Genomic DNA, 26,395 nt, shown 5'->3' on the forward strand with positions numbered 1-26,395 from the left:
TGATGTAAAAGGTATCTACACTGATGTTTATTTTTTCTGTAGAAGTGTTGTGATGGACCTCTGTACAACTTTGCTGGACTGGTCACTCACCTCTGATGATGAAGTTTAGAGTTTGGTTTGTACATATGAGTGTGAGCGTACACACAGGTGCATGTACACACATACACACACACACCATCCCCAGCCAAGATTAAGCTAAATCAACTTGAAACACCTGAATCAGTTTCCTCTGATTCCATTTTCAGTCTGTATGTAAGTCAGGTAGCATGGTGGGCATCAGTGTGACCAATGAATTCTAGCCATTGGTCTGGTAGGGGGAGTTATTTGGGTCGTACAAAAGCAGTCTTTATAAATATTAAGATCCATTTGGATTGTAGAAAGATGGCTTTAATTGAATATTGTTTTAAAGGCTATTTAAAACCTTCAAATAGTTTAGCAGGTTGTTAACGCTAATTAAGTATGAGTCTTCATTTCTAATTTCTTATTAGACAAACAAATTTAAGCAGAAAGCAGTTTCTAAGATTCTAAAATGGTTAGCCTGATGCTTAAAGTTGTTAATTTATACAAAGAGGATAATTGGTGGTAACCTTGAGACAGTATTTAGTAGGTATGGTACATTCACTGAGTGAATGAGAAATTCTAAACTTTATTTTCTAAGCAGATTTTTAACAACAGCTTTATTGAGATATAATTCACATACCGTAAAATCTACCCCTTTAAAGTGTACAATTCAGTGGTTTTTAGTATATTCACAGAGTTGTGTGACCCTCGCCAGTGTCTAATTTTAGAACCTATTCACCATCCCAAAGAGAAACCCCATACCCATTAGCAGTGATTCCTCATTTCTAATCAGGTTTTTAACTGAGAGTAAAAAACTGTTTTAAAGTAGATCTAAGTCATTAAATGGTCATTCTTTTTCTGTAGTAACCCTAGAGAATGATTCTGAGATAAGACATGGGATTTTGAATTATCATTGTAACTAAAAGCTCTGAGTAAGTCTCGGTTAAAATAGAGAAGGTTGTCCTCATAAACTCACTCTGGATATTTCTGTTATTTTCTTTGTAGGGACAAAATCAAGACTAACAGAACTTTGTAAAGAACTGGATGCTTCGGTCCTCTCTGTGAAGAAGAGATCGTCTTCTGCAAGTCAACCAGAAAGAACTTTCGTCCACCAACTCTGAGTGTGACACCATACTTAATCCAGTGCTTGAATGTGTATTTTCTCCATATGAGCTGGACCTTTTCCACAGATGTTTCCTGTAGCAACTGCAGATCTTCTACTAAAGTAGTAACCTGAGTCATTTTTCGTAGTGTGATGCCCTGCTCTGGTGGGCGCCTGTCGTGGGCAGGCACGGAGCCCGCTAGCGCTCTCGCATCCTCAGACCTCTCTCCTCATTACCAGGGAGTTGAGTGTCTGCGGTCTCCCCAGATTCCTAAGCTCCCGCACCCCATTCCAGGTACAGCAGGTCTCTGCTGTTGCTCTTTGTGACCAAATACCATGTTTGTCCCAAACCACCAACTAAGGCCTGGGAGTCTGCAAGTTGGAGACAGCAGCTGAGCGTGTCTTGATAATTGGGTTCCAGGGCCCTTCCTCTCTCTTGCGCATCCCTCCTTGCTGTCTGATTTAGACTTTGGCCTTCTTCCATCCGATCGGATTCTCATTGTGAGGCGCGGGTACTTTTGTGTTAGATCTTCCTCTTGGATGCATTGATTTCATTTTGAAATTCATTTGTATACTTCCATTCTATTGATTAAAGCGTTCCAAAAGTTGTCTTGGAATTTTACACTTAACTGCTTGGTTTCAAAGATCTTAAGTGAAAAACTACCTTCTGGTCATTATCAAGTTTGCGAAGAGGGGGAAGTGGCATGTTTATCCTTATGTAAGAATTTTTACCACCAAATACTGTCCCTTTGTCATAGTGTACTCCTTTGCAGTTTTCTAAGCCCCTGTGTGATGCACTTTACTAGTTGTCAAATAGACTGTTGAAGAGAAAAGTTCTTTCTGGTTTATTTTGAAAAATACCCTAGGGCTTCATAATTTACATTTTCATGAATTTTAGCCAGTCTTAGAATTGTCAGTCTGATTTTCACCATCCTTTACTTTTTGCTGAAAGATGGAATTGGCAGAGGACTTGGGGTGAGGAAGGAGGGCCTGTGTTATATTTACTCTGAGAAATGGAAGCTATTGGAGAGTCCGGATGGAAATCCACAACCTGTAGAGCTACACAGGATGCATTTGTCTTCTCTGTATTTTTTCATATATATCATCTACTTTGACTTCTGCCCCTTTTTAACATCCATATAAATGTTTCCATTCAGTGTTTAAGTATTGAGCCCACTGATTGAGAAGCTGTAACTTGTACAGTGGTCCTCTTCCTTCAGTCCTATGACAGTACCAATGCACTTGTCCCCGCTGCCATCACAGTGGGGCTTTTCCCCCAGGTGGAGCTGGGCTCTGACCAGCTGCGCTTGGGTAGGTGACAGCTCTGTTGCTCTTAGTTCCACTGAATCTGATATTGTTCCATTTTATGACGTTACCTGAGCTCATGGTCCTTCCTTCATCTTTAGAAAGATCTCATCTCTTCCATCCTCAGAAGGCTCTCATGAGGGAACTCATAGTTATTAGTTGGGTAAGAAAAAGACCAACATGCTTCCAAGATATGGGGGAGGAGCTGGTCCCCATGGAGGCCCGTTTTTTGAGGACTGAGTCAGTGTCTTGGGAGTGGGGCTGATTCCTCTGATGATTTCCTTGTGGTGTAAAGATGTAAAAATGACAGCCCTTTGTGTTTAAAGAGCCCGGCTTTCTTATAAATGTCAGATCGCCTATCAGTATCTGACTTGGCCTCCATTTCCAACCATAGCCCTCTACACTTTCAAGTACGACACACTGGAGGGGGCGGAGGCAGCAGCTTCAGGAGCGCTCCCTCCTGCCTTGTTCTGGCAGCGTTTTAGTGTGCGCCTGCGGAGTGCCCCGTGATCATGATGCGCTCACAGCAGGCTCCCTGTAAAGGTTGAAGCTGGCAAAGCTGATAGGGAAAATCCTAGCACGTTCCTCCCTTTCCAGATCTTTTTCAAAAGTAAAGATTTCTTTCAATGTTTTAATGACTGACTTGGTAGCTCTTTACTGACACACTTTCTAGATTATTCATATCCATCTGACCCCAGTACAATCTTGCCTCTCCTGTCTTTGCTTTCTGCATTAAGAATTTAACTTTGCTTCCGAAGAAACCATAAGAAGAATTTCAGCAACAGTTAGTGTTCCCAGTTTGGCTGCCCCAGGTATTCATTTATGCTTCTTTTTTGACTGTACGTGACTCTTCTGGACTTAGGTGTAACCGTCGGGCTATTTGCTGGGTTTTGTCTCTAAGCAGACAGTCACATTTCTACATATCGGTTGAAATATCAATAGCCATTAACTGTTTTTCAGCTAAATTTGTTTAGTTCTCCCAATTCTTCTGTGTTTTCCTCTCATTTACTTGATTTTATTTTAAGTATTTGGGGATGGCATCTACTCTTTGAAGTAGTACCTGGCACACAGTAGGTGCTTAATAAGTATTAACTGAATCAATGAATGGAAATTGACAGATGTTTACCTTGGGTGGTGGGCAACACCTTTCTAAATTCTTAAACTATCTTTCCAAATTAAAAATAACTCAGGTCAGGAGCTGTGGAAATACTGCATTTCCTTTTTATCGTGGTAAGAGGTGACTTGCACATGGAGAGAAAGGAAAGAAAGGCAGTAGTGATGGTTCCACAGGAGCCATCTGACCCTTTCTTTGTCTCTGAATATCTGATTTGGACTCCTTAATATAGTAGGTTCTTTCCATCCAATCAGGTGACGTGATTTTATACCCTTGCTTATAGATTCCAAAGAACTTTCACACGCAGCATCCTATTTGAGCCTTAGGATGCCAAGAAGTGGACCATGCAGTTTTCTGTTTTTCATATGAGTTCCAAAGCAGTTCAGTCATTTGCCAAGGTGGCATGGAGGAACCAAAGTGAGTAATTGGGTCATCTTGTTCTTCAGCCCGAGCTCTCAACAGTGAACCAGGTAATTAGCATTATCTCTTTTGAGGAATTTCTTGGTTATGTTAACCCTCAAGGGTAAGATACAAACCAAATTTTGTCTATAGTGTCAGAGAATTCCATTCAGGAGAGGTTGTCTTCTGTGTGTTTTCATTTTGGCATAGTTAGTTAGAGGAGATAATCGAATAGATTTGGTGGCTTTTACCTAGAAAGACAGGCAGCTTTATAAAATGTCTGACTGTAGATAATTACTAGAGTTATTGAGACTTAATTCTATGTTTGAATGAACTCACAGCTCACTGCCAGCTCCCTCATACAAAGACTCCATATTTGAGAGTCGATGCTTTTATCTTTTGGTGGACTGGATTACAGTTTCAGTTGGATTTTCTCACATAGTTGCAAATGTTTTTCTACTGCTGTCCCTTATGAACAGTAACTTGGCTGGCGATCAGATTCTGAGGGTACATCTTTTTTCCCTCAGTTCTTTGGTGACATCACTCTACTATCTTCTAGCATCTGTTGGTACTGAGAGGGCTCAGTCCAACCAGATTTTTCCTCCCTTTTTGTAGGTGACCTTCCTGTTTGCCCTGAGTGCTTGTGATTTCCTGGTTATCCTTGAAACGCACTAACTTCATTCAAGTATATCTCAGAGCTGACAGTTACCTGTTGGCTTTTTCAGGTGCACAAGGAGCATCCAACATTGACATCGGCACCTTACCGCATTTCTTACTGGTTTATTGGTTCTCTGGTTTAACAGTTTGCCCCTCTATTGGCTGTCTGTCCTCTGTCCTTCACATTCATCTAGCCTTTGACCGCATTGGTCTCCTGGTCCTCCTTCCCACTGTGTGATTTGCTCCTCAGATCTTACCCTTCCATTGTGCTGACACTGTTTGCTGTAGTGTGCAGTGTGGCTTTCACTTCTGTTACAGTTTTATTTTTTCTCTTTCTGTCCTTAGCTCCGCCAGCTTTTCCTCTCATTGCGTTGTCCTCTTTGACTCATTGCGTTTCCTGGAAGGCTGAACTGTTGCCTACCATTTTTGTGGTCTCTGAAATCATCCTGTTTCCAGGGTGTGTATATCTGTCTTTTGCTTCTTTCACCCCTTTCCTTCCGTGTTGTTTTGTTCTTTTATTGTTGCACAAGCATCGCGATGGCTTTTTCGGCTTATTGTCTGGTCTTTGCATGGGACCAGTTCTATCTACCAAGAAGGGTGTGGATAAATCCTCCTTGACGCCTCCTCTTTCAAGTGATAAGTGTTTGATCACCTGAGCCCTTGAACCATAAGGCTGGATATCAATAGGTTATAATGGCAGAGGCTCTTTTTCATTCTGTTCTCTCGACCTGGCTGAGGGAGTGAAGCAAAGCCTCCTCCGAGTGCCTTCTGTGGACACTGTTGATTCCTCTGCCCTGGGGTCCCACTGAGGGAGAGGGACGTCCCTTGAGTTTCCCCACGTCCACTAGAGGTCTCCCTAGCAGGCGTGTGGTGAGTTTGTCCTTCTGCTCTGCTGGATTCTATGTAGTCTGTGTGTTTGGCTCTGAGTGACTTTTGCTCTCCTCTGCGCAAAAAGGGAGCACCTGAGATGCCAGCCTTTCCTCCTAGGTTTTGCTTCTGGAAATGTGACCACGCAGTGCACCCTCAGCTCATCCTGACTGCCGCTGGGCTTTGTTTCTCCAAATTAAGACATAATTGGTAGCATCCTTTGGAACCGTCTCCACCGCAGCTGCCCAGCAACTGTGGTCCACTTGACACCTGCGAATCCTCTTTTCATTAGTCCTCCACTTGGTTGTCAGACACTCCCCTGGAGTCCTCGCTATGGGGTGGTGGCTTTGATTAGTTTCATCGTAGGCAGCTTCTTTTTCAGCTTGTGGATGTGTGTGTTGAAGGGCAGGAGCACTTGTATAAACATGCGCTCATTCTGCCATCTTGCCCGCGGTCCAGGTGCTTAAACATTGACTTTGAAGATAATGTCCTTCCTAATCAGCAGCTATGTGCTCGTAAATAGATGAAACCAATGTCACTTGCAGGAAAGAACCGTTAATAACTTAATATAGGATTTTTGTTTATTGTTCTCCTTGGAAAGATAACTTTTAACTTGAGATCCTGTTCCATTGATTAGAGAAATCTAGACCTTCTGGTTTGAAAATGGAAGACGTGACATTTTAATGAACTTAAGAAGTTACCAGGCACCGACAATGATTTATTAGTTAATTAAATATGATGGAATATTTCAAGCTAGCACATAATCAGAGTTATCAAGAGAAGTATAAATTATTTTGTGTTAACAGGTTTCTAGTTGAGCTGCCCCCCATGAGGGTGGTAACCCTGTGAGAGCTGTTCTGGGACACAGGTTTTCTTACTGGTCTTTTTAGTCAACCCATTTTCAAATTTGGTTCATCAAAAAATAGAAAGGCGTTAAGTCCTCATCAGGATTCTGTTTGATATTCATGAATACACACTGAGATGGTTTCTGGGTCTGGGACTGACTATAGAGGCGAACACATCATAGTTTCATTTACAGGGGATCACAGCTTAGGGGTTTTATTTGGCCTCAATAGGATAGAAGGACAGTAGGATAGAAGCCTCCTGTCCTCAGTGGCCAGTGTGTCCCACTGGGCACACTTTTCTCATCTTCAGAGCTGAGTGCCCTGATCAGGGAATGCGAGTGACAGCCTCGCTGTGTGCCCCACACTCCACTCTGCGCAGTGCCTTCCCCTCAGGTCAGCCTTTGCCCTGGGGCTGCCCTGTCGTGAGATGCAGAATGAAAGAGGCACCACCCGTACAGGACGAATGAAGGGAAGAGGGTAGACGGAGGAGTCGTGGAAAGGAAAGCCACATGTGTTCCTCGCTTTCAATAATAGCGACTGTCTCCAATGCGCTAGAAACCGCACGGGGCTGGGCGCGGGGTGTTGATCACAGCGACGGACCCCCCTGACTCACGGAGCTGGTGGGGGAGTCAGATGAGACACTCACCAAGGGCAGTTTTTAGTACAGTTGGGAGAAAAAGGCAGGAAGGGGGTAGCAAGGGGGGCGTAGGGGGCGGGGGCAAACCCTGTGAATGTTGTTTTCACCGTGGACGGGTGTGTTCCTTAGGTGAGGAAGCACTGCTGGGTCCTGAGTTCTTCTGTCCTTTGTCTGTGTTCCTCTGCATCTGGAGAGCCCGTTCCCGGCGGGGCTCCGCGGGGCTCTGCACCGGCCCTGCCGCGGGCCGCGCTGCGGCGCTGGGTCCGTGAGCGGACTGAGCTCGTTGCGCTTCGTTGTCTCAGCGACCCGCGGGGAGCCGTGGTCGGATGAGAGGAGCCAGCTTTTCCCGTCAAATTGCACTGAATGATGTGGGCTGCTGTTTCCTCATAACAAAGATGCAATTACAGCAGGTTCCGGGTGTGTCTTTTTAGAACTTCAGAAATCAGTATTTAAACCAATTCTTCCCACTTCCAGCATCTGACTGATGGTGCTGGAGTGAAAATAGCTGCTTGTCAGGAGGAAAGACCCTCTTTAGCGCTTGCAGACTGGTTGGGGAGGTGGAGGAAAGGATTCTCCGAGAAAACTTTGCCGCTCATGTCTGTAGGTTGGCGTTAGCTGTGTTCACGGTCCCTTCTCACCAAGGTGAACAAAATCGAATGACAGCAATATTGTGGTCACAGAATCCTTGAGAAACCTTTGTTTCTGCCTTTCCCTCTGTCTCTAAAACCTGGACTTGAATTGCCCATGATCCCGGTGATGGGGTCAGTGCAGCTGGGACAAGGAGAGCTACTCATACTGTGGCATGGGTGGTTCTTGGTGGCAGTCTCGCTCCCTCGGAGGGAGCAGCAAAGCCGGGGAGGACACTTTGGTTCTCTGACACATGCCTGTCTACCCCAGGGAGGCTAGACTGCCAGAGCAAGAGATGGGATGCTTTGAATGATTCCCATGGGTAGAGCCAATTTGTCATTCTTTAAATTGACTTATTTCCATATAAATGAAAGCACCTTAGGGCATCACTACTGAAAGCCTCTGAACAAATGTCTGATACTGTTAAGTGCCTGCATTAAAAGAAAGCCCACCCCTTATGTCTCATTAATATCCTCGCAGTGTTTAATAAATCAATAATAGTTTTTGCCTTCCTGTCTCTGTATCCTCTTCCCTCCAGCACTGCCGACTCTGCAGGGGCGGTTCCCATCCCAATTTAAAGTGGTGATTTCCAACCTTGATGGAGTCTGCGTATCTGTTGAAGAGGATAAGTGGTAGGGCTTGATGCTTGGAGTCCCATAATCCAGTGTGGACAGTTGGGAAAACTTTCTGTGGGATTTTTTTTTAAAGGTTAGAGAACTGAGGAGATTTTGTGGTAATAGCGGATCCAGGAAGCTTGCGGTGAAAAGAGTACGAACTTAACCTGAAAAGTTTTCCTCTGTTCTATAAATCTCTCAGTGACATTTGGATTAATCAAGCATAATTAAATGTAGCTAGGTTTTTGTCAGATTGTACTTCAAAATAAAATTCATCTATGGAGAGGGTAATATATTCTGTAGAAATTTTATTAAGCACTTTAGTTAAGCAAACACTAAGGAGAACAAAATCAGCCTCAGGAAGGTTAATTACTAAAAAAACACAAAGTATAATAGATTATGTAAATCATTTTAATTTTGAATACCATGGCTTGGGCTTTAATTTACATAGAGAGGTATTTCAGATTTGTTTTTCACGTCATGTTTTCCACAAGTGCAAAATTGCGACTGCATTCTTTAAAAGTTCTCATCACTTTCAGTAAGTTTGCTTACCTTTTTCATGTGACAGTTTCCAAAAGTGAAGAATTATGATTGCTTTCTGTAAAATGCAGCTAATTATTTGAGGATTCCACTAAGTTTGTTCCAATTCTAAAAACCGTATCTTTATTTCTGTACCTTTAAAGAAGTGATATTTTAAGAGAGGTATTAGGATAGAGAATGTATATGAAAGCATCCCGCCCATGCCTAGCGTCTCCATAAATAAAATGACTTTTTTTTTAAGAAAAGGTAAAACAGGAGAGTTTAGACGATGATGATATATCTTTTTATTTTAGTAATTTCTTTAAAGGAAGAAGTGAAGAGATTGAATTGATTGTAGAAGTTATATTTTTCTGTACTCAGAGAATTACATTTTCACGACCCTTGCATGTCTCAGGGAATACACTTTGGTAAGAATCCCCATGGAAATCTCTGAAGGTCTATCCTGGTATGCTCAGATCTGATCATTCTTGTCAAAATTTCTAGAGCTAGAGTTTCACAAGTATTGTTACCTCGGGAATACAAGATTACCCGAGAAACTTGAGCCTCACCCTTGTCACCACTCAGACTCTGTGCTTTAGGCTTTTTCATGATAAATACCACCTAAAAGTCCTTTGTTTAGTGGGTGTACCAAGGTCTCTTCATCATGCTTACCTGAGATTTTCATAGAAAAACCCTGCAATTTGATTTTGTTTGATGATTTTGCTTCTTGGCTTTTCAGTGAGGATTCTGTTTTCCATTGGAATTGAATCCTTGGGGGATGATAAAATTTCACTTAAAAGAACATTCTATTAAATAATTCTAACTTTGGCCAACCTAAAAGTGGCCTGCTAATTTGAATTCTGTGCATAACTTTTGCAGATGGGCCAAAACAGCACAAATTGTCAAAGATCACATATACTGTAAGCAATGTGTTTGCCCTGCAGTTAGCAAAGGAAAGACATGTCTAATTCTAATGGCTCTTCAGTTCATCTTTGCCTTCCAAATTGGTTGAAAATGGCAACTTTAGAGTGGAATTCTTACTAATAACAGAACCACTTAATGTTTTAAAATAGTCTTACCTTGAGATTCCTTTTGCAAGATAATAACAAGAATCTTAACATCCAGTTGTAACTGTTTTGGCTCTTCATATATGCTCGACATTAAAAAGGCAATGACAGAAGTTACATCTGATTGGAAGTCACAGGCATTTGCCGTTTAGCCGTGCTCGATGGATAAGAGGAGTGAACCGAGGAGTTGGCGGAAATAGGCAGGGTGGGCATAAAATGTTACATTGCTGTTTAGACTACATCATGGCACCTCTTTCTTCCAAATTCCATTTTCTTTTCTCATTTGAACACTTATATCCCTGGGAAACCTCAATCAGTATTTTAAAAGGCACTATATTTACATGAAGAACTGGCTTGTGCCTTTATCTAAAACTGCTGAGGTTACTATCCCCCATGTTTCATTTGAACAAATGTTTTAGAATAATTACAGCTAAAGCCTGTCACTGTAGGGGTCTGAAAGCCTGGAAACTGCCCGCCATCAGAGAGGGAGCAGGCCGGACTACAGGCCTGACACCTGGGCTCGCCGAGCGCCGTCAGGAGGCAGGTTGTGTCCGGCTGTCATAACCAGCATAAAATGTCAAAAAGAAGGGGCTTGCCAGATCCTGTATTTGCTCCCTTTTTTCTCTAGCTGCCTGTGTAACTTCCTGGGGACAACATCACATAAAGTCCTTTGATATCTTGCTTTTCAATTTTAAAAGTTCCTGTTAGAGCTGGCACGTGAGTCTGTAAGGCTAACCCTGGTCCCTGCAGAGTTTCTTGGTGGTAAAGTCATTTGAGGTTGTAATTGCTGCTTCAGGTTTATATGCATCCTCAACAAAAGTACATGAGTGCTTGTAACTTCAATATTTTCCAGATTTAGAACACAAGCTGTGAATACTTAAGAAATGCTTAAACCAAATAAGAAAAATCAGCGCGGAGTGAAGTATGCCATTGCGGACATATTTAATGTTGCATTTAAATGTAAAGTCACTTGGCTGATTTTTCATTGTTAACTCCTTAACTCATAAAAGCAGTGTCTCAACCGGAAATGATAGCTGATTTAACAAGAGAAAAAGACTAACTTATATATGAAATGAAAGTTCATTACAGTGTTTGTAACCCTAAGTCCAAATCTGACCTGATTTCACTTTGGGCAGCTGTCAGCTTAGTTACAGTGAAATGTACACACGTGTCCAGCGTTCACAAGCTGCCTTGTGGTTCATAGAGTGAAGCCCGGCCCTGCGTGTTCTGTGCTGTTCTGTGGCCTGACTGGTGCACACTGTCACAAGTGAAGGATGACTTTGGTTTGAGGTCATTTGTTGCTCTGCATTCCGTGAAGAAAAGTATTTTTGTGATTGTTGGAAAAACAACCAGGGAAGTGTGTGGCTCAGATAATGTTCTCCATCAGTCATGGAGCCATCTGTGGTGTGTGTCATAGCCAAAGTAGTCCTGAAGCACGTGGACAATTCTGTACCACAACCGTCGAACAATAAAGTGGTAGTTGTGTTTCACTGGGCGTCAGTGTGGTCTTTTCCTGAGTTCTGGTCTGTAGTCTCATCCCTCCCACCTGTAAGCTTCGCCTTCCGCTTGCTCAGTTTCTAAAATTCAGTACATGAACTGCACCAAGCACCTTTGCAAGTTGCTGGGAATGGACAAGGGTATTTTTCAAAATTCTTATGATCGATCAAAGCGAAAACAGGTTCTTTGGCTTCTCGGTGGCAGGGAACATTGAGCTCATCTTTTGGGGGAATAGCCTATTGGCAACATAAAGGAACTGCTTAACAGTCAACTGTTAAAATGGTATTATTTCAAAACACGATCCATGGATCGAAGAATGGGGACCATATAATGTATTGTCCAAGCCAGGACACTTTTGACAGGGAGAAAGAGCACTATTAATAATTATGCTGTAAACCACGTAAACAGGTGTAAACCGGGACTGTCCCGGGCAAACTGGGCTTGACTGGCGGTGGACCACCTACACCAGAATTACCTGAGATGCTGGTGAAATGCAGATTCCTGGTCTCTGCCTCAGCTCTGCTGATTCAGATACCCTGGGGTGGAGGCCTCGGAATCTTTATTTTAACAAATGCTCCAGGACAGTCCTTTAAAAAAATCTATGTTGGGATCTGCTGTCATACAGAATATGCAGAAGATAAAAAACTTGACATTTTCAATTCAAGGGCTATTGGCTCCCATGGTCTTTTCTGAGGAGCTGGTGCAGCACCTGCACCAGAACCCAGTGCCTCCAAAGACACTTGAGTGCAGTTAGAAACTTCCTGAATAAGAGATGGAGTCTTCATATTATTTACCAATGTGTCATTCTTTTACTAAACATTCAATGGGGAAGGTGTGCTTTTTTAAAAATTTGAGAGCTCCTAACTGCTGTTTTGTGTACTTATCACGAAAAAACAAAACTTCTAGAATATTTGAGGCAAAAAACTTGGGTTTACATGATTCCTGGAGAGTGTTAATGTCAGGAAATCAGCACATCTGCCTTGGTTCTGCTACCAGCTAGCTGTTAATGGTGCTTAAGTTTCCTCATTTATTAAATTAGGGAGTTGGCCTGCATGGTTCCAAGGTTCTTTCCAGGTCTGATGTTTTAGGGCACGTCTTAAAACCTGAAATGGGAAGCAGTTACTAACCAGCTGCTTTCATGTTGTGATGTATTTTGCCCAAATAATACCAAATCAGCGACTCTTGAAAGTGACAATTTTTTAATTGTCCATCTGTATTTTACCAACAGTCAGTCACTGTGCTAACGCATCATTCACAACTGGGGAAGAACATTCTCGTAGCAGCCACTCCTGCCCTGTTTGGAAACTCAGAAAGTAAGTACGGTTTAGACTCACAAAGAGACCCTCACTCAAGAGTGTGGTTCCGTGAGGCTGCTACAGAGCACTTACTCTGGTGTCTGTTTTTACTTCCTTGTCCTTCATTTCAAAATTCTTTCCCATGACTTAACAGTGCATGTTCACAGCTGTTCTCTGCTGATATTTTCAGGTGTTCACTTCATAATAACCCAGAGGCGTCCTCTCTGATCACATGAGTGTATCATAAAGCGTCCCGTAGGAGGGCTGCCTCCGGGAAGGGTTTCTGGAGACCACCGCCCACCACGGGAACTCTGACAGCGGGAATGTGGTCTGTCTTTGTTGTCCAGTATGGTCACCACTAGCCACCTATGCCCTTAAACTGTGGCTAGTTCAACTGAGGAACTGAATTTTTGATTTGTATTCACTTAAATTTAAATAGCCATCCGTGGCTGTGGTGACTGTATCGGACAGTGCAGCTATATACAGCTATTGCATGCTGTTGAATTTTTTTTTAACTAACATCAAATGCCCATTTTCACCAGTCACTGGGCTGGGTGCTTGACGGTACCCTCGTCATTTCTCACTGGTAGTCTTAAAATGAATCCTTTGCCCTCTGCCCACCGATGACACTGCCATTAACATAATCGTCTGTCTTTGGATAAGAAAATAACAAAATAATATCTAGACCTTTTCCCTGTCAAAGCTGCTTGGCACACCAGTTCTCACCTTTGCTACAAAAGGCATTGATTGTCAACCTCTTTGAATCCAGTTCTCTCAAAGGCTCACTCTGTTCCTTGAGTTGAGTATGAACAATAGCCCAGGGAGTCTCAACCTGGCCACATCAGAATCTCCAAGTTCTGAGTCCCATTTCAGTTCCATTCCGTCAGCTGATGTCTGGGAAGTCTTTTTTAAAGAGTTCCCTAGGAGATGTGTGACAGGATTGAAAACCACTGATCGAGTCCAAATCACAGAGCAGCCTTTGAGAACGGCTAGAATGCTGGCAACAGCGAATCCTGCCCCCTGGCACAGAGCAGGCCTAGGCGCCTTGCAGTTACACTGATGCTCTATTTAACAGGTAATTGGAAAATACAAGAGAGAAAAGGCCTCGTCCATTTGGGTTTGGGGCAACTGAGCAGTTTTGCTGTTTGCATCTGTGTAAGAAACTCTAAGTTAAGCCAATGCTACTTTTATTGTTTCCTGGCATTCTTGTCCAAACAGAATTTGCTAGTCCTCAAACAAAATAAACATGTTAATGACGGCAACACGGCGATGGATACAGAAGCCTTCGACATGTCCCTAGTGACAGCTTAATATAACAGTGTAATTATTTCTAAAGTTGGAGATAATTATTGTCACCTTAGCACAATTGGAATGGAGCTTCTTACATGAAAACTGCTCTTTTCTTAGAGCTTCAACTGGTAACAAAATAATCGTTTATGAGAGCAAATACTCCTGCCCCATTATTCAGATGATGAGAAGTCTGTCAGCCACCCTGCAATCAAAGAACCTATGGTGAGACTTTGACCATCTCATCCAGAGAACAGCTCTGTCCAAATAGGAGATCTTATTCCAGGCCAGGCCCCCAGGTGCTTGGTGACGCCTTAAGGAGAGTGTGTTGACGCCTGATGCCTTTGGTAGCTCACCCAGAGTCTTGCTGTTGATGGGCCAGCTAAGGGGTAACATCACCAGCCTCTTCCACTCAGCATTCTCGACGAGTGGGTTCTAATAAATAGCAAAAGTAGATTTCACAAAGAAGATTTTCTATTTCCCTCCACTCTGAGTAAGAGTTAGCAATCTTAGCACCCCGGGAGAGTTAGAGCGCTCTACCCCAAAGAGATTAGTAAAAATAATGTGAAATTGGTAAGGTAGTAAAATCACTGTAAAATTCTGTTTGGCAGAATTCAAAACATGGACTGTTCTTCAAAAGCTCATTCAAGTCAGAGATTGGGCCAGTCAGGAGAGGCCAGAGTTGAGACTCAAGGTACTAAACTGAAATTGGGTTGGGGGCAGGGATTGCGGCTCCCTCAAATGTTTATTGAATGCTTCAGACAGGAATGTGTGGGAGCCCTTAAGTTAAAATGCAGATCAAAGGCCACAATGGGAAAAGAAGTTACTCTAGAAAGGAGCCTGGTGTACCTTAATCCTGGATGGCTAGACATGAGTCCCAGCTTCAGCTGGGTGCGGTCAACATTCAAGGATCGGAGGAACAAAAAACAAACCTGGGGAGAACAGGTAGGTGACAGGTTCTGCCTGAGAGCCAGAAGCTCTATTCCTGGGCTTGTTTCAGCAGGAATGTGTCTGGTGATCAAAGACGTTGGTTAGCTACCCTTTCCCCTCTTGTCTTCTCGGTACAGCCAAGTATGAACAGGAGGGTACGTACTGCCCAGAGAATGGGTGGCCATGGCCAAGCCCATGTTTATGAGCTGAGGACCCAACAGGTCCTCTCCTCATGGACTAATTAGCATGTTCACTGAGGTCAGACGTCTCCCGTTATAACTATTTAACGCTTCCCTTGTGGATGTCAAAACTCAAGAGAAACATTTTAACCAGTTCATCACGAGTAGATGTAGGAATGTTAAAAAGGGGAACATGAATCTCTCTATCTGCACGAGAATTACAGCTCCTTCACTCTGTTAGGACCTAGGGAAGGGTTCACGAGTTTATGATCATTGTCTTCAGTCACTTTGTGGTAGACAGAATTATGGCTGCCCAAAGATGTCCACATCCCAATCCTCAGAACCTGGGAATGTGTTTTATTACATGGCAAGAAGGAATTAAAGTTGCTGGTGACCTTAAAATAGGGAGAGGGTCCTGGATGATCCAAGTGGGCCCAGTATAATCATTAGGGCCCTTATACTGAGAAGAGAGAGGCAGCAGAAGTGTCCAAGTGATGGGATGTGATGTGAGGAAGACCAGACTGGCCATTGCTGGCTTTGAAGTTGGAAGGGGGCCACAAGCTAAGGGATGCAGGCTAAAATGCAAGAAAACAGAATCTCCCCTAGAGCCTCCAGACAGGAATGCCAAAGCCTTAACAGTGGCTCAGTAAGATCCATTTTTGACTTCTGACCTCCAGAACTGTAAAATAATACATCTGTTTTGTTTTAAGCCACTGAATTTGTTTCAGCAAGAGGAAACCAGTACACACCTCTTCATCTTCTTTCATGTATCGTTAATCCCTGGGTACCAGACATGGAGAAAAATCGGAAAAGAATCAGTGACTCACTTGTGTCCATGTCGGTTTGTGTGGTCAGGCCAGTAAATGGCATCTTGTTAACATCCGTCCAGTGGAACATGATTATCAGACAAGCAAGTCTGGTTGTCTCTTCAAACTGTGGAGTGAGTCCTGTCCTGCCATGTGCATGGCAGAAGATGACAGGTTTTCTTTGAACTTAGAAACTGTAGAGTGACAAGCTCATTTGCAAGTATAAGGAGTTGAAAGGTCCCTGTGGAAAGGGTAGAGTATCCCAGCTTTTCCAGGTATGGATTCATTAACTTAAAACGGAAGTTTACGTATCAAATGTCAAATATTTAAATTTTGTCTAACCCCTCCATCAGAACTCTGCTTTTATGAATAGAGCACAGTAACCTTGCAGATCAATTCCTTTTCCTGCCCCGCAGGAAAACAGTGAAGGCAAGGGGAATAAAAATCGCTTATAGCAGACAAGTCAACCCTACTCTGCACATTTCTCCTCAAGTTTCCCACACGTGGTCAACTGCAGCTGACATGCAACCAGTAGGGTGTGTTTTCTTGAATGTAAGTTATGTTAGTACAGAAGGGCCAAGCATTTAACAACCACTTAGCACCTGTGGATATTTATGCTTTTAATGATGTTTTCAGATTTTACTGCTTATTGATTGGTTTTTAGTTCATTTTTTTTAAAGAATTTGATCACTGGGTTTACATTGGTGCTTATGAATTGTCACTCTGGCTGAAAAGCATCTCTGTACGAGTCTTTTTGTCTAATAGGCTGTGCTGAATACTTGGAGAGGTTGCTTAAACAGTCAACTCCAATGGCCAATGAGGACTCCAGTACAAGAGGACCGTGTGTTCGTGCGTGTGTGTGTGTAAATATTATTGCTAGTGAACCTTTTAATGCCAGGGGTTCTGCTTACTAACAAAGCCTAATCCTCTTTGGGGGCCAATGTTAGAGCTCTTACACGTGAGTTTTATCATGCCTTAGAACTGATTTTCCCTTGAGAACATTCTGGGGGATCAAGGAAGTCAAGAAGAAACCTGTACCCGTTCCTCGAAATACAACCTGTCGAGAATGTGTTTGATCTGTGTGGCAAAGCCAAGTGATATGGTCTACGAATAATAGGTATTCTGTTTTTAAATGAATTCCCTTGCTGCCTGCAGGCCGGGCTTTATTTCTTCTGGGGCCTAGGCAATGTTAGAACTGTTGTTGTTTCAAAGAGCTAGACCTCTCCAGGTGGAGTCAATAGAAGCAACTAAATTCACCTAGTGGAGCGCAATTCTCAGAACAATAACATCTGCCTTAATTGTTGACATTCGGGATCCTGAGTTAGCACCTCCACCCCCATCTATCTGCTTCCAGCTGATCAAAAGAGCTTTCCCCAAAGATGGAAAAGTGGTCGAAATAGCCACGCCCCAACGCTTAGGTCCAGGTGAAAAGCATTCCTCCAGGAGGCTAGATAGGAGCGGTGGGGAGACGCCGGGAGCCAGTGGAGGTGGAGGCGTGAGTCCGGCCGCCGACGCTGTGACCTGTGGATGCCTCAGGCCGCCTCTCCGCTCCGGGGTAAGCGCCTTCCCGTGGTCGCTCAGTGACAGCATCCTAGCTGGAGAAGTTTAGGGGCCATACAGGCTGCCTCATAAATTCAAAGACCTTTACCGGCAAGGAGACGTCAGAAACCGTTTCCTCCAAGCCCCTCATTTTACAAAAGCAGGCACTGAGGCCAGGAGTGAAGTGGTTTGGTCAAGGTCAGAAAGCAAGTTAGCTGTGGAGCCCACAGCTCAGGGCCCGGACTGGGCTTCCTCTGTGACTTCCCCTCTAGGTGAGTCTGCTCCTAACCAGCTTGTAAGTCGGCTGTGAGCCCTTGGGCACGTCCAGGCTTGGCCCGGTGCTGCACAGCGCGGCGTCCCATCCTTCTGAAGCGCTGGGCGGAGCCGGGGCAGCGGCTACACTCATCCATTTCCGCCGCGAGCTTGAGCTACAAAGAGGAGCACACAGCAGCACGCTTTTCAGAAACACGCCAGGCAAAAGTGCAATTCTGCATCCCTTTATTTATAAACAAGTTGGGAATGCTGTGTTCTGTTGGGGAGCAGGAGTGGGTTTGGAACGGGGAGGGGAGGAGCAGGGTTGGGGGTGGGTAGGGTTGGGGGCTGATTCCAAAGTTGGCGTTATTCAGCACCAGAGCAAACGCTTGGGCATAAGGTCGTGCTTTAACCTAGACGAGTCATCGCCTTTTTGTCTTATATGTACAGCATAGTCTTAAGTATGTATGCTCTTCTTATGGCTTTGTCCCGGGACGCATCGCAGTGACACAACAAAAAACTCAAGTCTAGAGAGTAGAAGTTGCAAATGCCTCATGAGCTCATTCTTTTAAATAAAAAAAAAAAAAAGAGAAAGAAAAATCTGATGGTCGAGACTAGTGCTGAACAGATGCCCGAGGAACAGGAACATCTCTGTTCGTTTCGGGCTCATCTGATTCAGCTGAGTCTACGAGGCCATCTCGCATCTCTCCCTAGGGCATGTCCAGGGGGCTAAGATACGTCCGGAAGATGGCGAGAACAAACCCGCGCTCCTCCCATCCCTCCCTCCAAGGATGGGCTCTCAGTGACTACAGCCTAAGGCTTGGAGCGAGCTGGCCATCCCACAGCTGTGTCTCTTCCCTGCAAAGTAGGTCAGAAGGCGGACTTAGGTCTCAGGATCACTCCTCTTGAGGTTGGTTTCCTTTGCCTTTGTCAAGTCCTGGCCCACAGGAGCTGGCTTGCCAGATCTGAGCCACTCAAATGTGACTATGACATGACAGCTGCCCCATGTTGTTAGCTGGTGACCATTTGACTTTAGGGTCCCCAGGAGGGACAAGTGGCAAAATGGGGAAGCTGGGCAGGGGGAACCCACATCCTGCACGGGTACCTACTAACCTTGGGTATCTGCGAAATGAAGTCTGCTACCTTCACCTGTTAGGTGAGTGGTAAGGAAGCGGAAAGGAACCCCTCTCTCACTTCTGCCCACCTTCTTGTGACCTGCCTCCTTCCACAACCTAAATTGCTCTTCTCTCACCCTCCATCTGCAGCTTCCTTCCCTTTCTAGAGCAGAAGAATCTTGCCTTGCTTTTTGTCACTTGTGCTTACCTCTCAGAGCTTGCATCACACTTTCTCCACATCTCATTCCAGCCTTAACCCGCTCTTGGCTGTTGACTGGAGGCCCAAACAAAGAGCAACCCCATCTCCTCCTAGGCAAGGGAGGAGGGGCAAGGGGAAACTGATGGCCAGGAAACATCAAAAGTTGGGTCACAGAATACCCCATTCCTTCACAGTCATCTTAGGATGGGGAGGTACTGTTAGAGGTCGGGGAGGGGGACATCAGGCGAGATTTAGAATGGACTTGCGGGTAATTACAGCCGTCCCTGGAATAGCCCAGGCATTAGTCATGTCCCATAATTGGTAGCTATGATGGCACTGAATCTGAGTAAGCGGCACCTGTGGGTAAGATGCGTAAGGCCTGCAAACTTAGCATCTGCCTGATAGGTCAAGCCCAAGCTATGGGCGCCAGAGCAGGATTCGGGTAAAGTGGATTCATCTGCTCTGGGCCGTGGTGTAAGCTCAGAAAAGGCATTCCTGAGAGTTGCCCTACAAAGGAAGGTGCCGAAGCGGCTTGAGAGTGCAGACTTCCTTCCTTCCTTTCCTCTCCAGGCCCCTCTTTCTCCTTTTCGCTTCCCTTGTCCTCACTGTCTGGCCTTGCCCAGCTGCTCTCCTTGTCCTGTCACTGCGACAAGTGTCAACTGCCAGAAATGGTGGGCCTACGTCCCCATGTGCCCGCGGTAGAGGACGGGAGAGACCGAAGTGGGCACTGTGGACGAACGGGGCCTCTGCCTCTCTCGGCGGAGAAAAGCTCTGGGCCTTGATGGCAACGAGCAGTTTTCTTCTCCCGCACCATGCTCCCACCGGCTCTCTGTCCCACACGAGTGCTCGACAGAGTTCTGGCGAAAGTGCCAGGAGCGAGGGGTTCCCAAGCCAGCGTAGCCTCATGGTTTCGCTTTGCAACAAACCCCACTTATCTCTAGGTGGGCAGGGAGGTAGTTCAACCCCAGCATAAGGGGGAAAGACACACCACCATCCTTCACTGATTGCCCCACTCGTCACCCAGAAGGCTGGGTCCCAAGGCCTCTGAAAGGGAGGAGTTTCTCTCACAAGGGATGCTGGGCTCTGGCCTCACTGGGATTCGGCCAGGCAGTGCCTCTTCTGCCCAAGAGGGAGGCCTTACACCTTGCCTCCGCCTGCTCACGGCCCACTTGCGCACATGGGGACAGTGACAGCAGAGACAAGCCAGCGGGGGTGCTTAGCGTCTTCGTCCCATTTGAAACCTAGGGCCGGGGGGTCTGCAGTCCCACCTGTAGCATTCAGATACCGAGGCTCCCACCGTGCTCTGGGAGACTCTTCAGAGCCTCCCTCCACCCAAAAAGCTGACGGGAGGCCATGAGAACATGCTCACTTCTTGGCGGGGACAAGACATTGCTACCGGAAGGCAGGCTGAGCTTTGGACAAAGCAGCTTTGAGCAAAGTGCCCAAGTCTCAGGGAACCAGGTAGTTCTTAAGACCGAGGATTTTAGTGGAGTGTTAGGGCGAGAGGAGGAGAGTGTAAAGTGCCACCACCATGTATTCATGTCGCATACAGTGTACACCCTGGATGGTGTACTGGGTACATACACAGAACAGACACGTGCAGGTAGCACCCCTATTGGTCTACTATGTGGTCTGGTACATCAAACTGTTATTTGAGGTCTATGAAACTGTTAACTGGTCAGAAATGGGGAAAGCCATTCCGTAATAGCATCCTTTTAAGGAGAAGCTTCAGGAAACATCTACCATCTGCTAAACTTGGAGCCAAAGCAAGGCAGCTCCTTTATATATATATTTATATAGGATGTTTTGTTGCATTTCCCATAGATTAAGGTAATTTCTGGAAAACAATGAAGTCAAACGAATGATGAAAGAGTAGAGCCAGGAGCACAGGAGGCCTTAGGTGGCCTTCTCCGTGACAAAACTGTCCTTTGAGTAAGAAGTTCAGGTGCACGCTAGGTGACCCTGTATGTAGCTGGCCTAAAGCAGGCTTCGTTTAGGCTCCACGTTCCTGGAACTGGAAAGAATTGATATGTTGTGACATCAGGTCCCAGTGGCTAAACTTAGAAGGTTGGCGTTTGTCTTTAACTATCTCAGAAGCACTTTGCCACCTCTACTGGAAACAACTTTATTCTGGCAGAGCTTGGGTGGCAGGAGGCAACGTGCAAGGCCCCTAGGAGCTGGAAGGAGCAGGCTGAGGAAACAGCCACTTCCACAGGTGGCATACCTGCTGGGGGTGGGGGTGAGAACCAAGACGGAGGGCACCCTGCTCAGTGCAAGTCTCCTGGGGGTGCTCTGCACCTTTCCTTAGCAAGGGTGGAGTGATTCTAGATGATGCTAAGAGGTTTCGTGTAGGTCTGTCCGGCTGGAAACCTCCATGCAGAGCCCAAGTCTTGGGCTGAGTGGAGACTGAGGGAGAGCTGGTCCCAACGCCGTCCCTCAGCAGGGCTCAGGGTCTCCCTGCTGCGCTGCAGCTCCTGTGACTATTAGCCCTGACACCACCCAGGCACCCCCAGTGCCCCGGCCTTCCTCCCTGGCCTGTGTGGTGCGGCTCCTGTCTACCAGCAGCTTCTACTTCTCATCCTCATCCCCCTCGCTCATGCTGCTAATGGAGGCTGAGGCTGCTTTGGGTGAGGAGGGGGGTGAGGTTTTGTTCGGGAGCCAGGAGAAGGTGGGCGATGGGGAGCGGGAAGGGGACCGGCTCCGGGTCGGGCTGCTCACGGGGCTCTGCTTCGGGGACAAGGCCTGCAGCATCCGGCTGCTCCTCTCCTGGAACATTTGCTTCTGGAGAGAAATGAGAGAGAAGGCGTCTGTTCAATGAGTTATCCAAGGTGGCAGTGAAACCAGAAAAAACAAAAAACAAAAAAGGCAGGGAGGACAGCCACTACTCCAAGACTGGATTTCCACCCCCACCCCCACCCCACAGGCTTGCATTAGAGCCCGGGTTCCCCAAACGGTCTCCAGAGAGGAGCTGAGTTGAGATTCAGGGGCAGGAAGATGTCGACACATCAGATTATCATCACTGGTGGTTCTGGGGACTCAATTCTTGCTGCCCTCTCCTCCAACCACAGAAATCAACTGCTGACTCTGATTTGCCAGGCAAATGGTAATGTCCTTGGTGCTGGAAGGGCAGCAGGAAATAAAACAAAAATCCCTATCCTCGTGGCACAAGGCATCACACAATAAGCAAAAAAAGATGAGGTTTGTCAGATGGAACTATGGTTTGTGAGGACAAGAAAAGAGAGGATAGCCACTGGGAGTGTGGCTGGCGGGGCAGGGGGCTGCAGGCGTAAGTAGGATGTTCAGGGAAGGCGTCAAGGAGATGTTACTTGAGCAGAGCCCTGAAATTGATGAAGGAAGGGACCACACGGATGGAAATCAGGGCCTGTCCCCAAGAGGGGCAAGGAGGCCATGGAGGTGGGAGTGGAGTCACCTGGGTGAGGAGAGGCGGGGGGTAGGGGTTAGGAGGCGGTCACCAGAGGAGTAACAGAAGGCTGGCCATGTGATAACTTCGGCCTTGACCCTGAGGAGAAGAAAAAGCCCTGGAGAGTTCTTTATCTCTGGAGTTCTGAGCCCAAGAGTAACCAACTCTGATTTTGGTTTTAAAAGGGACCCCTCTGGCCGCTGTGCTGGGAACAGACTGCAGGGAAGCAAGGGCAGGAGCAGGGGGCACAGTCAAGAGCCCACTGACGATGGCGCCCGGGCCGGGGCAACGGCCGTTAGGATGGCGAGAAACGGCTGGAGTTCTGGTATGTGTTTTTTTTCCCATAGTTTTATTGAGGTACAATTTAAAGTTTGGCTTTTTAGCGTACAATCCTGTGAGTTTTGGTAAACGCCTAAAGTTGTGTGATGGCCAGTACCATGGAGTTACAGAGAATTCTGTCAGCTGCCTGGTTCCCTCAGGACCCTTTGAGGACGCCCCCTCCCCCAGCCTCTGGCAACAGATCTGTTTTCTGTCCCAAGTTTTGCCTTTTCCAGAATGTCATCTAAATGGAATTATGCACTCTGTGGTCCAGCTACATTCTGAAGGTAGAACCAATCGAGTCTCTGACAGATGGGATGCAGGCGGTGGGAGGGAGAGGAATCAAGTGACTCTGGTTTCTGGCCTGGGAAACTAGAAGGCCGGCCACGCCCTGGGCCGGTGCGGGGCACCGTGGAGATGCAGGAGGTCGGGGTGGTAAGATGGGTCATCTCATTTGAGACCTCAGGTGACTGCTGCTTGCTGTTCTCACAACCGAGACCTTTCATGACACTGGCCTTCGGCCTGCAGGCACTGCCGGTCTGCCCGGCTGCCCTTCGCCAGCCGCTCGGCCCCCACGCGCTCCACTCCCCGCTTCACAGCGCCCTCCCGCATGGCCTGGGCCCTGTGCTCCAGCTGCTCGCCGATGCTCCTTGGAGAGCCTCAGCCCCCAGCAGCTTGGCCCAGTCTTCTGATCCTAAACTGGCCCAGAGAGCCAATTCTCTATTAGCCACTTCAGATTTTGCTTGTCGTTGTTCATTTTACAAACCACTACTGAGCCCCCTGGGGACCAGGTGCTATACAAGGAGGGGAAGAAGAGGGTAAAGATGGTGGTCATGGCCAAGCTGGGCCTCAGTGACATGCGGGCAGAGCGGGTGGAGATGGGCAATGAGCCCATGGGGCTGGATGAGGGCTGGCTTCCCCAGCAGAAGGTGCCAAGTGGAGAGTATTAAGGACAGTTGCTTGGCCTGACTGGACCCCAGGTGCCTAGAGGGTGACAGCAGCTGAGGCTGGATTTCTCCCCAAGAGCCCCTGGGAGATTTGAATCAATACAGGGATATGGTAAGATCAGGGTTTTAGAAACACCTTTGGGTGTAAGCATAAAAGCAAACAAAGAAACCATAAAGGAAAAGATTGATGTTTGACTATATGAAAATTTAAAACTTACGTACCTCAAAAAAAAAACTATGAAATAAAGTACAAGGCAAATGGGGAAAAGGGAAATTTGTGTAACGTTTAAATGTAAATTATGGATCTTACTATATAAACAGACCTTAACAAATTAAAAAGAAGGAAATGAGCATCTGGCACATACAGACAACTCACAGAAAACTTACAAGTGAATTATAGAAATTGGCATCACTAATAAACAAATGCAAAATGATTGACATGAAATATCTTTTTTATATATCAAATTGCTAAAGATTTTTTAATCTTCCCAACCTTTTAAAACTTTTTCTAGTTCTGAGATATAATTGACAGAGCACTGTATACATTTAAGGTCTATAGCATAATTATTTCACTTAAATATATCAAGAAATGCCTACCTCAGTAAAGTTAATTGATATCCATTATCTCATGGATTCAAAAAATTTTTTTCCTTATGACGTGAGCTCTTAGGATGTACTCTCAAAAACTGTGATACACACCACACAGCCATGTTAACTATAGTGACCGTGTTGTATGTTACATCCCTAGTACTTATTTATCTTCTAACTGGAAATTTGTACCTTTTGACCGTCTTCCTCCAATTCCCCCCACCCCAGACTCCCCACTTCTGGTAACCACAAATTTGTATAAGTGAGATCATACAGTATTCGTCTGTCTCTGACTTATTAGAATAATGCCCTCAAGGTCCATCCATGCCATCACAGGTGGCAGGATTTCCTCCTTTTATATGGTTAAGTAATACACCACAACTTAATCCATTCATCCATCGTGGACACTTCGGTTGTTTCCATGTCTTGGCTATTAATAATGCTGCTATAAACATGAGTGTGTAGATATCTCTTGAACAAAGTGTTTTCATTTTCTTCAGATAGAGAGTTGACCCTTGAACAATGCAGGGGTTAGGGGTGCTGACAATCTGTGCAGTTGAACATCCATGTATAATGTTATAGTTGGCCCTCCCTCTGTATTCCTGGTTCCACATCTGTGGATCCAGCCAACTGTGGATCATACAGTACTTTACTATTTACTACTGAAAAAAAATCCAAGTATAAGTGGACCCATGTAGTTCAAACTCGTGTTGTTCAAGGGTCAACTGAAATGGAATTGCTGAATCACATTTTGAATTTTTTAAGAAATCTTCATGTTTTCCATAGTGGCTGTACCAGTTGACATTCCCACCAACAGTGCACAAAGGTTCAGTTTTCTCTACATACTTGCCAGCATTTGTTATCTCTTGTCTTTTAAATGCTAGCCATTCTAACAGGCATGAGGTACTATCTCACAGTAGCTTTGGTTTGCATTTCCCTGTTGACTAGTGATGTTGAACATCTTTTCATATACTTGTGAAGTGTGATATCTCCCACTTTGTTCTTCTTTCTCAAGATTGCTTTGGCTGTCTGGGTTCTTCTGTTGTTCCATATAAATTTTAGGACTTAGTTTTTTTCACACAAATAGAAAAATATCTTCTTTGGAAAAATGTCTATGCAGGTACTTTGCTCCTTTTAAAATTGGATTATTTGGTTTTCAACTATTCAGTTGTATGAGTTCTTTATATATTTTGGATGTTAACCCTTTATCAGACATATGGTTTGCAAATATTTTTTCCCTTTTTTGTAGGCTGCCTTTTAATTTTGTGGACTTTTTCTGTTGCTACAGAAGCTTTTTAGTTTGACATAGTCTGATTTATTTTGTTGCTTGTGCTTTAGGTGTCATACCCAAAAAATCATTTCCAAGACCCCTGTCAAAGAGCTTTTCTCCTATGTTTTCTATTAGGAATTTTATGGTTTGTGGTCACATTGAAATCTTTCATCCATTTCGAGTTAATTTTTGTGGGTGGAGTAGGATAGGTGTCTACTTCCATTCTTTGACATGTGAATATCCAATTTTCCAGCACCATTTATTGAAGATACACTCTTTGCTCCATTTAGTATTCTTGGCTCCTTTGCATGAGTTTACTTGTGGGCTCTCAATTCTGTTCAGTTGGCCTACGTGTCTGTTTTTATTGTCACTACCATACTATTTTGACTACTATAGCTTTGTAGTATAGCTTGAAAGCAAGAAATGTGATGCCTCCCACTTTGTTCTTTTTTCTCAAGATTGCTTTGGCTGTCCAGGGTCTTATGTGGTTTGATAGAAATTTTTGGACTGTTTTTTTTCTATTTATGTAAAAAAATACCATTGGAATCTTGATGGGAAGTGCACTGAATCTATAGATGGCTTTGGGTAGTATGGACATTTTAACAATATTATAATCCATGAACATGGGATATTTTTCCATTTATTGGTATCTTCTTTGATTTCTTTCATCAATGTCTTGTAGTTTTAAGTATAGAGATCTTTCACCTCCTTGGTTACATTTATTAAGTATTGTATTGTTTTTGATGCTGTTGTAGGTAGGATAATTTCAATTTTGTTTTCAGATAATTCATTCTCAGTGTGCAGAAATGCTACTGAGTTTTGTATGTTAATTTTGTATCCTCAACTTTACTGAATTAATTAGATCTAACAGTTTATTGATGGAGTTCTAGAATTTTCTATATATAAAATCATGTCACCTGCAAATGAAGACTATTTTAC

At 44.9% G+C, this 26,395-nt stretch overlaps 2 protein-coding genes across 4 annotated transcripts in view; one reads left to right on the forward strand and one right to left on the reverse strand.

Annotated features, from left to right (window-relative positions):
- The window catches only part of PDK3 (pyruvate dehydrogenase kinase 3), a 59,550-nt gene extending 57,780 nt beyond the window's left edge, over nucleotides 1–1,770 (forward strand). Inside the window, exon 12 of the mRNA XM_006213011.4 lies at nucleotides 1,066–1,770. Coding sequence (XP_006213073.1) covers nucleotides 1,066–1,096 — 31 coding nt within the window. The 3' untranslated portion in view covers nucleotides 1,097–1,770. The remainder of the gene's footprint in view (nucleotides 1–1,065) is intronic.
- Nucleotides 1,771–21,021: 19,251 nt separating this feature from the next.
- The window catches only part of PCYT1B (phosphate cytidylyltransferase 1B, choline), a 105,402-nt gene continuing 100,028 nt past the window's right edge, over nucleotides 21,022–26,395 (reverse strand). For all 3 annotated transcript variants that reach the window (XM_031673312.2, XM_072956432.1, XM_031673311.2), the window contains one exon: nucleotides 21,022–21,693. In XM_031673312.2, coding sequence (XP_031529172.1) covers nucleotides 21,481–21,693 — 213 coding nt within the window. In that variant the 3' untranslated portion in view covers nucleotides 21,022–21,480. The remainder of the gene's footprint in view (nucleotides 21,694–26,395) is intronic.

Source organism: Vicugna pacos, chromosome X, assembly GCF_048564905.1.
Source record: "Vicugna pacos chromosome X, VicPac4, whole genome shotgun sequence".
Taxonomy (NCBI): Eukaryota; Metazoa; Chordata; class Mammalia; order Artiodactyla; family Camelidae; genus Vicugna; species Vicugna pacos.